General features: G+C 36.4%; 1 protein-coding gene across 1 annotated transcript; it reads left to right on the top strand.

Annotated features, from left to right (window-relative positions):
- Positions 1 to 4,819: 4,819 nt before the first annotated feature.
- nde1 (nudE neurodevelopment protein 1) lies at positions 4,820 to 13,098 on the top strand. Its single transcript, XM_051106009.1, has 9 exons — positions 4,820 to 5,013; positions 5,912 to 6,015; positions 6,159 to 6,312; positions 8,149 to 8,297; positions 8,391 to 8,527; positions 8,697 to 8,900; positions 10,469 to 10,554; positions 10,657 to 10,802; positions 11,234 to 13,098. The coding sequence occupies exons 2-9, from the start codon at positions 5,930 to 5,932 to the stop codon at positions 11,280 to 11,282; spliced, it is 1,011 nt and encodes a 336-aa protein (XP_050961966.1). The 5' UTR covers positions 4,820 to 5,013; positions 5,912 to 5,929; the 3' UTR covers positions 11,283 to 13,098.
- Positions 13,099 to 13,153: the final 55 nt, after the last annotated feature.

Below are 13,153 nucleotides of genomic sequence, written 5' to 3'. Positions count from 1 at the left end.
GTTGTTTTACACTACCATTGAGAATTTTTAACCAAAGTGTATTATAGATTAAGACCCTAAATAATCATATCAACTTGTGGAAAATGGGCATCTGATGACCCCTTTAAAACTTTGCATGCTTGTTTAGAATCACCTGTCCCATGTGCTCACCTGGTTTTGTGAAGTTTTCTTTTAGGCTTTATAGGATTTTGGGTAAATTTGGACAGGCCCCCTTTCTAAACAACCCTGTTATAGCTTGCCAAAAATTTCAACTTTTTTTTTGTTTGTTTTTTTTGATAATTATTAATTATTGACCTAGAGAGTCTAGAGAATTGTACTGCAGTGTTTCAGTTTTACACAGAGATTGCTGATCCTTGACTGCTCTAACAATTGCAATAGGGTTGCAGCGCTACATGCTTGAACAATTAATAGAGAAAATGTGCTGAAAATGTATTTGATTTATATCACTATCCTGTAAATTATAAGGATGTTTTCATAACCCCTCCCCCCACCTTTTTTTTTTTTTTTTTTAATGCTTGGCTCTGTGTTGCTTTCTGTTTTTTATGTTTAGTCAAAGGCAGGCATCCTAAGTACATGCTAAGTCCTATGCATTACTAATTCCTATATCACTTAATACCTTTCACTGCAGTGATATTTTCAGTGTTTGTAGATCCTGTATGTCCTGTAAAACACAGGCTTGTTATGAGCTATGTTTAGCTCTTTGCTTAAACTGGTTGCAATGTGATTTTTGTATTTGTGGGTGCAATTACTTTGAGACACAAATAGGGCAGTGTGGTCCGGCTCCAGATGTTCATACTGACACACCCACAGGGAGTGGCTTTCACTCCACTGTATTTTGTGGATAAATACAGTAACTGGCAGGCAGAAGTGGAACAAGAGCTTCTGTATAACCATTGATGGGCTCTGAGCTTCCTGAGTAAGTGTTCTTCGTTTTTTGATTTATATAGTTATGTGAAATAATTATTTTTCTGTTTTGAACGGTCCAAGGGCTAGTTCATATTGGTGATTTTACATTTCTATAGATCAAGATGCATTCCAACATATCTGCTGTGCGGACAGAGACTGATGAAGCTGTTTCATGTCCTGGAAAGACTTCCCACAAAGGAGTGAAATGTTGCTGGAGTCACTTTAAAAAGCCAGCCCTGGCTATCTTCATCGGGGGTCTTCTCTTTGGCACAGGCACCGCGCTGTCCTTGTTGTACTTCACCCAGGTGGGCAACGTGCCCTATTTAGTAGGACCTCTATTCTTGTCTGTGGGGCTGATGTTTCTGGTCACTGGACTTGTCTGGGTGCCTGTCATCAAGCAGAAGATGGTCCATACAGCAATGACCCAAATGAGCCATGGCAGACCTCTGCTACCTGAGCAAGGAATTCATACACAGTCCTGTGTTACCATTTCATAGGAACTCTGAGCTGCGGCTGTTACTAAGAATGTTGTATTTATATAATGTTTCTTTTATCCTGTGAAATGAGAAATGTTATATGTTTTGTGTGCTGTCTATAGATGTCTCCTGTTGTGCTTTTTTTATTGTTTTGTTCCTGGCAAATCCCTACAACTGGATTAAAATGGCTTTAAATGCTCACCGCTGATGTCATCAGAGGTCAGAATTAATTCAGCCCAAACCAAATAGCAGGGATACACTGAATACTGAAAAAGCACACATATGTAGGTCGGCTCTGGGGAAAAACATTTAGACTAAAAATATGAAGCACTGTGTTTGCCTACCATTAAATTATATGATTTATTATGATTAATGAGTTAGGCTGTTGAGCAATTAATATGAAGTGTACACTTTTAAAAATAAAGGTGCTTAAAAGGTTCTTCACAGCGATGCCATAGAAGAACCATTTCTGGTTCCATAACATTCAGTCAAAGGTTCTTTAAAGAACCATCTCTTTCTTACCTTTTTAGAATCTGAAGAACCTTCTTTTACCACAAAGAATCTTTGGTGAAACAGAAAGGTTCTTCAGATGTTAAAGGTTCTTTATGGAACCATTTAGACAAAAAAGGTTCTTCTATGGCATCGTGAAGCAGCTTTATTTTTAAGAGTGTATCTGTGTTATATAATTCCCCAGAAAGGACCATCTTTATGTTCTCACTTAATTTTAGTAATATTGTATGCCTGATTCATTAACGAATTCGTTTTTAGGCCTCATTTAATCTATAGTTACCTGGTGCACAAAACGATTCATTTACGAATTAGAATGAATCAGTGTGAGAGGTGAATAAATCGACTCATTGAACCGAGAATTGTCAGTATAAGAGCAACCAAGGATTTGAGTAAGTTTTCTGAAATTAAGTTATTAAAAATGCTCACAACATGATTGATTGACAGTTTTGTCAGCACACATGCAAAGATTAGTTTCAAAGGATAACATTATAATTATAAGGCAGACATAAAAAACAGGCACAGAGGACCAAAGCTAAAAAATAAATAAAAAAGTACTGATGGCAAAATAAATAAATTACCTGATAAAACATTTTTTTTTAAATTAAATTAAATTATTTCTTTAATTACTTTCCCTTTATTAATTTATTAATTTCCTTTATTAATTACTTTTTTTAATTTAAATTCTTTTTAACTTCATTATTCATTCATTCAGTTGTTCTACAGGTTTGGTCCTCCATACACATTTTATTTTTATTTATTTATTTATTTTTATCAACTGAGAGATGTAAATGAGTATTGTCAGTATTGTTAGTATTGTACAAATTAGTATTGTTCAATGCAATGCGATTTAATTATTTTCCAAATGACTGTTTTTAAGAGCCAGAGTCATGAGATTGATGGAGAGGCAACATTAATATGGTTTTCTTGTATTTAACCCTCAGGTTTTGTTTTTGGTAAATACTATTTGTGCAATAAATATGCTCCATTATTGTTTCTTCTAATATTTCTTTTACTTACATTACAATTAGTGTAGTATTTAAAATTAAAATAGAGAAAATGGTTTTAAATTCCAATGCAAAGAGGCAATTTGTGATCGGAATTTTTTTTTTTTTTTCATTTGTAATGCCATAGTTTACCCACTAGGTACCTGTATGGCTCTTTACCAGTGGCGGCTACTGGTCTGTCAAATAGGGGAAGCTCATTTTCGGCCTACATCGTAAAATTGTCTATTTATTTATTCACAAGAATGTGCCTTATTGTCATAAGTAAGTCACAATGCAAACAATCGTAAAAAAAAAAAAAGCTTTAGTTTTATTATGCAAAATATGATGTATTTTTCTTTTTAGTCAGATGCTACTATATAGTATAAATATTTTGCAATTTAAATAAGGTTATTATGGAGATTTATTTATTTATTTATTTCTAAAGTATTTTAATAGAAATATAAGGTTTCATTATGTTATGTTAAAATTTTTCAAGATTACTATATATATATATATATATATATATATATATATTTATATTAATTTATAGTCATCCTCCATGTTAATATTTAATGTAGTAATCTATATATATATATTGATTACTACATTAAATATTAACATGAATGAATGAATGAACGATCTAAAAAAAATATTAAACTCTGTAAAAGTGAAACAAGGAATGTGGTGTATAATTGTGTGAAATGTATGATGAAAATCAAGCAATTTCGCCAAGCAAATATAAAGAAATAGGTTGCAGCAGTTTTATTTCGACTGAACTTGAGAAATCCACGATGGGACTGAGCGCGAATAGCTTCAGCGATTCCTTATAGTACAAAATCGCTGTCAGTCAAAAGGAGATGCAATCTTTCGACAGACCCTCCAATCATCACGCAGAAGCTCGGAGTCCAGGCCAGCCCACTCCTCATTTGCTCCTCATTCACCCCCAGAGACGCTGAGCGTCCGTGGGCGGGACATAATCGCAGCGTTTATCCAATGACCGTCTAGTTTCAAAGCACTGAAAAAAAACGTTCAAAGCAGCCCCATTGAAGTCAATGGACGCTGGGCTTCAACGGGGAAATGCACTGTGACGCTACGGGAATGTATGAGAAGAAAATCAAGTCAGCCGACCTGCTATATCTAACTGATTCTGAACGAGCTCGTCTTTGAGATGAACGTTTTCTAACGCATTTTTAGTCAATAAAATGTTAATACAATAGTACATAATTTGACCATTAATTTTGTGACATTATAGGGGGAAGCTGAGCTTCCCTTGCAGTCTTAAAGAAATCGCCACTGCTCTTTACTAAATATACATGTATCTACTAGCCTAGGTTCTCAAAAGAATTTTGCAGCCATACCTGCCATACTAAGTTTAAAGTTTTTTATTTAAATAAATATTCAGACATAATCAAACACTAGATTTTTAAATGTAAAATGAAATTATACTCATACAAGTACACACAATGAATGCAAGCAAATATTGAATTTAACCCAAGAAAACTTTAAAATTGTGCTAAAAAGGCATTCTACTGCATTCCCCTAATATATACAGTATATACAAAGAAAATCTCACTGCAAGCAGAACTTAAAAGTTGCCAACCTTGTGTAATATCAGTATGTGCTTAATATGAAACTAAAGCGCGTAATACCCTAACAACCCCTGCCATGTTATGGAAAGTGATGACGTGTGACGTATATTTCGTCATGGCGTAAAAGAATCACTACTGAGTCGAAACGAACCGTACAAAAAAGACGCAACGAATCTTTAATTACTGTGAATAATTAATATTTTATAGGTGTCGACTCTAGCAGTATTTTCAGCGCCTTCTAGTGTCCGAGGTAGATAACGGAGGATCGCTTGAAACAAACGTATCCAAACAGCCAACCGATGGCTTGCAAAATGATGGCATCATTACAAATCGGCCAATCAGAAGAAGGCATGAAACAAACCACGAGCTGAGAGTTTTTACACAACAGAAGGAAGAGTACCATTGTCAGGAGTGTAACGTGCCAGAAAATAGTTTGCATAGTGTTGTTATTTTATTCTTAAGATCGCAATTATACTGTTCGGCTCAACATATCTCTCACGGGAACCAGACAGATATTTGGAAGAAAGCAAATTTGAGCATTACCCGGAGGTGAGTTGCTAGCTAGCGTGACGGCTCTTGAGAACAGTGGGGGTAGTTTCATCAGTTCGGTTGAGTTATGCGATGTGTTAGTTCTCTAAAACGCCGTGCAGTGTGTTGTTAATTATACTGTTATTGTAATATACAACAATTTTAAATTGACTTACTTGTCACGGTCATCTCTGTTTGTTGTTCAAATAATTTCGTCGGAGATTGCGTCCGGCGTCTGTTCTAAAAACTTGAAGTGGCCGGTTTGTTGTTAGCCAGCTAGCAAATTGAAGTCTGAAGCCTTTACATATGATGGTGATAGAAAGTTGATGTGTTCCAAAAATGTTGACTTTATCGAGACTTCTTGCTTATTTTATTCGAAACATAACTGCTTTAATGCAGTTTTTAAATAGAGAATGCATTTTCTGTTGCTAGTTTAGCTTACGTTGTAAATCCTTAAGAAGTCTTCAGATAGTCTAAGTCACACAACACATTAATTACTGACATATTGTTACTGTTAACAGATGTAGCATAATAGTGAGTTGTTCGCCTAAGGGAAAATATCTTTGGGTTTTCAAAATAATCACAAGACACGCCCTTCCTCTTCTGTTTTTACTTACTATTACAAAAAAGCTGTTCACCCTGTGAAGAAAACAATTTCAGTAACAAAATAGTCTAGTAAGTTTTTACAGACTTTGCTCAGGTATTATTATCTTCATTGTTATTGTATGTTTAGAATGTCTTTGGTTGACCACATTAACCAGACACAGACTACACATCAAATTGATAAATGTGTTACTCTAAATATGTTTTATGTAATATAATTCATATATTTTATCAATCAGTTAATTTATTATTATTATTATTATTATAATTATTATTACTACATCTTTTAATATACTGATTACGTTATTTTTTCCAGTAAATCAACTGAACGGCAATGAGTGACCCCGAGCCAGCAACATTTGCATCTGTTGAGCAAGAGAGGGACTACTGGAAGGAACAGGCTGCTAAACATCAGCAAAGGTACTTCAGTGTTGTTTTTTATTCAAAATGACATTTGATCTACATAAAGGAATTTTTGTTGCAAAACTTCGGATAGAACGAATGTATAAGATCTTCATTTACAACCCACATTCAGTCATCTTATTGAATCACTGCTTGTTCAGGGCTGATGAGTCGCAGGAGGAGCTGCAGGAGTTTCAGCAGATGAGTCGAGACTATGAGGCGGAGCTGGAGACAGAGCTAAAGCAGTGTGATGCCCGTTACCGTGAGCTTCTCACGACCAACAACAGACTCCGCATGGAATTAGAAAACTACAAGGTACTGTGGTGCATCATAGACACGTGGTTAATTGCTGTTTTTGAAGATTAATGGTAGTCACTGTTAGATCTTAACCAAGGTGCTGTCTTTGAGACCAGACCTTTATACCTGGTAACAAATATGCCACAAATAATATGATGATAACCCATGTAGAGCCGATGATACTGTAACCTGATGATGACCTGATAGGACCTCTCACATGGAGAGCCCATGATACGTTGACCTAATGCTGACCTGAGGTGATAATTATATGACCCATTTGGGTCACAGTTTTGAAAAATAGTAAGTCACAGTGTAAATGCCTCTGACTTAAGATAAGTGAAGTACATGTTTTATTACCAACCTCTTTAAAAAGACTATAGATGGTTTGCATTTACGTCATGGTTTGGTTAGTTACCCGGATGCAGATACTCGGATGTAAACAACAGCATGGATCGCACGGTTAATGCACTGAATACTTCTTTCCGCTAATTTATGCTGTCTAAACCACGGAAAAACGTGGAAGCTGCTAAATCATATAGAGAAGGACTTGGTAAGCAGGAAAGGGCACAATATTTTGACAAACTGAAGTTTATAGGTGATAAAGATACTTGTGAGCAGTATTAATTAAGATATTAGACTAATATTTCAACTACCTGACTTGAACAAGAACCTGGATGAGAACAAACACAAATGTTGTTGAGATTCTTGCCCTGGAAATCCTGGTTCAGTTTGGCCAACCACAAATGCCTTTCGTTCCTTAGACGCTTTTGTTGCAATCTTTTTCTTGATTTGTTATGACTTTAGGCAGTCTATAGCACTCCAAATATTTTTCCTACTCCGACCGATTAGTACAGCCCAAAACATGAGAATAAATGATCATTTTAGCAGCAATAATCAGCAAAATATGTGCGTATTGTTTGGCTCAGTGGTATTGTTTACGTTCTGATGATGCTGTTATTGCTGCCAAAAGTGGCTCAGCAAAATGTGTGGAAAAAAAAAAAAAGTATGTTTATTGTACTTTTTTTCCAATGCATACATTTTATCTAACCATTTAACATAATATTAAACTGTAAAGTGAATAAGAGTGCTGTGAATAGCTGTGTCACTGATGTCTCATAAAGCACATTAATGGGGTTTTATCTGTAATATTTGAATACGAATTTTATCTGTAACTGACGTTCGTTTGCAAGCATATAACCACAGATAAAATCCATTTGAATCTTCTTTGGCTGAGTGTGTACATCCAGAATGTCTGTGTCTGTTTTTTCAGTACTTACTGAGAACACAACCACACATTCACAGACAAACAACAGAGATCCAATTCAGGATGAGGAAAGCAGCTGATGCTTATTTCTGCATCAGTGTCTGGGGGGCATGGAGGTTCACTCATGTTTTTACTCTGTGTTTGCTGTACAAACATGGTTGTAAAGCTATATTTTGGGATTCGTTTGAAAAGAGACCTAAGTGAAGTTACATTTTAAATGCTTAATCTCATAGCATTACACATTTCAGTTGACTATAAATTTTAGTCAAATCTTGGGATGGCTGAATACCACAATTTTGGCTTTGGTATGATATCAGAATCGAATACCTGAGTATCAATACTAAATAGGTCAGTGGTTCTCAGTTCCAGTCCTGGGGTACCACTGCTTTGCACATTTTGTATGTCTCTCTTAACTGATGCCCTATTACAAACTTTTGAATGGTAGTTTGTTATTCTGTTTGATATTTTGTTTGATGTATTATTGTACATAAGCTTTTCACTGGCCTGCAGTCTCTGTAAGTGTAGTTACTCATATGCATTTTTCTTTATTTTATCAAATGTCTGTTTTACCTCCTTTTGTTCGCTAACAGGAGAAGTATGAAACGCAGCACTCTGAGGCAGTCAGGCAGATCTCGACTCTAGAAGGAGACCTGGCAGAGACCACAGCCATCAAAGACCAACTGCACAAGTATATCCGGGAGTTAGAGCAAGCTAATGATGATCTGGAAAGAGCTAAGAGGTGTGTTTGATGTTTGATGTCATACATTCTAGATATTTATGACTAGAACATATGACAGATTATTGCTAACGCCTGTTTATCCTGTTCTTATAGAGCGACTATAATGTCACTTGAGGACTTTGAGCAGAGAATGAATCATGTTATAGAGAGAAATGCCTTCCTTGAGAGCGAGCTTGACGAAAAGGAGAATCTTCTAGAATCAGTACAGAGATTAAAAGACGAAGCCAGAGGTAAACTCAATGGAAACCTCTTTGTATATACACCTTTCACAATTATCTAACTTCCATTTTCTTTGATAATCAGTAGTATAATCACCTGATTTGGCTGTCTGAGATGTTTTAACAGATTCAGCGTTTGTGTGATGATTTTGTTTGCTGTCTCCTTTCTCCTCGTGGGTAGATTTAAGACAGGAACTGGCTGTTCAGCAGAAACAGGAGCGCAAGTCTTCAATCAGCCTTCCTAAAGATGTAGAGAAGCCAGAGGCCACACCCGCAAGACCCTCTTCTGTTGTTACATCCGCCCTCCCATCTCTCCATGCCACACCCTCCAGACCTCCAGGCTCAGGGAGTGCATTCAACACCCCCTCAGCTTCCTACAACAGAAGTGAGTACAAACACCACATGGCCACTCATTTCTGTAAGGGTGCCTAACAGGCCCAAGGACAGTATCTGGTGGTCTGTAGGTTTCCTTCGCATGTCTTTTCCATGCTGTGTGTAACACTTATTGCAGTTTAATGATACCAGATCATTTGCGTTCATGGAGAACATTATATTTGCATACAAGAATTTTGAGGCATTTAAGTGAAGGGCAGGATTGGTAAAGGAAAAGAAATAAGAGAAAGAATAAATTTGAAGGAAAGAGAGAAAGAAAAGAATGTTTCCCACATCTTCCAGTGTTACATTACTGACACTTAAAGAATTAGTTAACTCCAGAATTAAAATTTCCTGATAATTTACTTAGCCCCATGTCAACCAAGTTCACGTCTTTCTTTCTTGAGTTCAAAAGAAATTAATGGGGTCATTGGATGCAAACTTCACTTTTTCATGTTGTTTGAACATTAATGTGTGTTGGCAGTGTATGTACAAATCTACACTATAATGATAAAAATCCATGCAGTGGTTTTTAATTAATCTGTAAAAATAATATTCCCTTTTTCAAATCGAGCCGTTCTCAGATGCCTGTTGGTGTGGCGTCACACCCACAGAGGCCGCTCCCACGATAGTTGATTGACATGAGCTCTTACCTTAGACCAGCTGTCACAGTCCAGTAACTTTCCTTGTTTCGATGTCGAAGCAGGGATGTAAGTTAGACAAGAATATCTCCGATTGAGTGATTGAGGTGTTGTGTTGCTGGATGTAATAATGAACATAGTGGTCGTCATTTATTCCCGACATCTGAGCCGCTGAACATGCAGTAGATTACGTTTGTTTGTGAATGGAATGCGCCTCCTGATCTACATATATCCGTCTATGTTCGCACGAATCATTCATGATCCAGCTTCACTTACAGCAGAATTGTATAAGCGTTTTATTATGAATTTTTGCGATCGCCTTTCCTTATAATGTGGAAGTTTAGCGGCTTAATGCGGCTAATGTAAACAAGACCGTCTTTCCACACAGAGAAGAGAAGGGCGGGGTGAGCAGAGCTCATTTGCATTTAAAGGAACAACCCCTTAGAATGAGATGATTTTTGCAGAGCTCATTTTGACAAGGTAAAAAGGGTGTTGTTTTACAAAACCATTGAGAATTTTTAATCAAAGTAAATTAGAGACTTTTCATTAAGACCCTAAAGAATCATATCAACTTGTGGAAAATTGGCATCCGATGACCCCTTTAAGGTTTTTGAGGAAAACATTCCAGAATTTTTCTCCATATAGTGGACTTCAATGGGGATCAACAGGTTCTGAAAAAAAAAAAAAAAAAAAAAATTAAATTTTATTTATTCCTTGCCTGAGATTGTTTAGAGCCCTTTGAAGCTGCATTGAAACTGCAATTTGGGGATTCACCTTCACCTTTCACTTTCAACCTGTTGATCCCCATTGAAGCCTGCTGTATAGAGAAAAATCCTGGAATTTCCTGGTTTTCCTCAAAAACTTAATTTCTTTTTGACTGAAGAAAGAAAGACATGAACAACTTGTATTTATTCATATAATTTTTTTCTGTCATGTCCAGTTGAAGGTTTGACTGGAACTCCTTTAACCACATCTGCACGGATATCTGCCCTCAACATTGTTGGAGAACTGTTGAGGAAAGTTGGGGTGAGTCCACCTGTCAATATTACCAAATAATTTTCACTCTTTCAGCTGAGGAGGTCTGTGGTTTTGATAATCCTGTTTTATGTCCCTTTGTTCCCTTTTCAGAACCTTGAATCAAAGCTGGCATCATGCAGAGAATTACACATCCATGAGAAAACACCCAGCCGCGCGGCGATTGGCCAGGGTACACCGAGCATTTCGCGAGAAACCCCAGACATCCCATCCAACACAAATGGCTTGTATGATAAGGGGTTAGTCTTACTATTCATTTTAGCACATCTCTGTCCACCTTATTTTCCTGTTAGAGCATTTGTCAATTTAATGTGTGAGGCTTCCAGTCTCATCCACATACAGCTATGTTTAGCTGTACAAAACTGCTCATTTTGCTCTTTGATATTGCAGACTGGTGTGTCTTACCATATTTTTAAATGTAGTATCTTAATTATGAACACAGTGGTTTGTAGTGCAAACAATTTTACCGTTTACTGCACTTCGTTATTCTTCTCGTTGTTTTGCTATGGCGGCTTATGAATCAGAAGCCTCACACATTACCAGAAAACAGCTTATGTCCGCATTGAAAAACAAGGTGGATAATTGACCGAAATGATGTAGATTACCATAGTACGATATCTGGCTTGTTCATAATAATTCTTCTTTAAATCTTCTGTGTTTTGTATTGCAGGATGGTGAAACGGTTGGACTTCGGAACAGGACCCAAGATAATGCTGTGAATAAAGCACTATTTGCCACCAGTGCACAAGCATGTCTTTCGTTCCCACATCATTGGGAAAACAAGTATTCCTAATCTATTAATATGAAAATGCTTTATTTTCAGGAGCTGAATCATATCTTAAGCCCGAAGTCTTCCACTATCTGAGAAGGGTTCTGCTTTTACATTCATATCAACCTTTGTTATTGTGTCTATGATAATTGTTCAACAGCGCTCTGTGGACTGAAACTGTTGTTTTATTATTTTGTTGGAGATTTGCATTGTGTTTTGCAGATGTGCTAACTCTTAAAGAGATAGTTCACCCAAAAATGAAAATTCTGTCACCGTAAGACCGTTCTGTCAAACCCGTAAGTTCAAAGAAACTTTGTTCATCTTTGGGATACAAAGGTGAAATCCGAGAGCTTTCTGGTAGTTGCGTAGCTGTCTATGCAGGGCCAGAAAGCTGTTGGGTTTCATCAAAAATATCTTAATTTGTGTTCTGAAGATGAATGAATGTTGGAACGACATGAGTGTGAGTAATTAATGACAGAAGTTTCATTTTTGGGTGAACTATCCCTTTAAATTTACACTGTTTTTTATTTTTGTTTATGTTGTTTGTAGGTATCTGGTAATTTATAGCCGTTTTGAAATGTATAGTCTGCACTGTCATTTTTATTTGCTCTTTTTGGGACCATAAACTGGGAGAGTGTTGCAGGTGACTGAAAGTGGGTCCATAGATTTACCTGTGCAGTCCTGTTACATTTGGCACTAAACTACTGATCAATGTCCAGTGAAACGTCTACTGCACATGCTTATTGTTGGTCACAGGACTGAAGCAATGTTAATAGCAGGTTCATTTTTATTTCAGAAATACCTGAGTTTATTTTTTTTTAGAAACTAGCATTTTTAACAGTATATGAGTTTGTTACTAACTTAATGCCATGGCTTTAGGGTTTAGATTTGAAAATTATGTTACAAGGAGGTTGGTGAGATGTTATCAGCTGAAGCTGTTGTTCATATCGTTGTAACGTAAGTAACCAGCAGTAGCCGAAATGTTCATGCATTATGAAAACACAGTTTTTAGTAATGGGTAATGAACTTGTCATTTGAGTAGTCAGTGCCATCTTTGTTTTCAAAGATTACAGTAGTGGAGAGTAGTTGCTGTCATATCATGCACTGAACATGAATTTAATGTGCCTTAATTTTGTGGCCATCATAAGCTTTGCCTCAAAGTTAACTTGGGTATTGGGGAACTTACTAGCCCGAAGGGTGTCGCAGCTTCTCTCGCTATTCTTCCCAATGTATTAATTCTCTGATATGTCAGGGATTCCATAAAGAGGAGAAATTGAATTCTGAGTTGAATCGCTTAGTTTTCACATTTCTCTTTGAGTTGTAGATTTAAGAAACGAGCAATATGAATACTTCAGTGAAGGGTACAGATATTTTTATGTTAAAAAAAGAGATGTAAAGCAGAATTGATGCATTATATCATCCATTTTTGTCTAGAGGTACTAATTCAAAATGCTAGAAATAGAGAATGATGGCTGATAGGAGGATTTAACACACTTGATTGCACCATCTCAGGGCTGTAAGCAATAACCTCACTAAACATGTCATTACAGTTCAAAATTCTGTCATGTGTTTGTCTCTGTATGCACAAGACATGAACAATTGCCAATTATTGTCAACATGGGTTTTCTTTGCTATTAATGAACCTAAACATCTGCAATATCCATGCATTCCTCAGCAAAGGCAATGCTTAGTTTATCCTGTCTGTAAAACCACTCTATTGTTGGTTAATCCATAACCTTCAAAATAAATGTCTATAGTTAACATGACTGATTATTTGATTCATGGAATGATAGAACTCTTGGTTATAGTCTTTAATGCTGT

The sequence above is a fragment of the Labeo rohita genome, chromosome 3 (assembly GCF_022985175.1).
Source record: "Labeo rohita strain BAU-BD-2019 chromosome 3, IGBB_LRoh.1.0, whole genome shotgun sequence".
In the NCBI taxonomy this organism is placed as follows: Eukaryota; Metazoa; Chordata; class Actinopteri; order Cypriniformes; family Cyprinidae; genus Labeo; species Labeo rohita.
The sequence above is the reverse complement of the archived record's forward strand: the minus strand, read 5'-3'. Positions and strand labels throughout refer to the sequence as shown.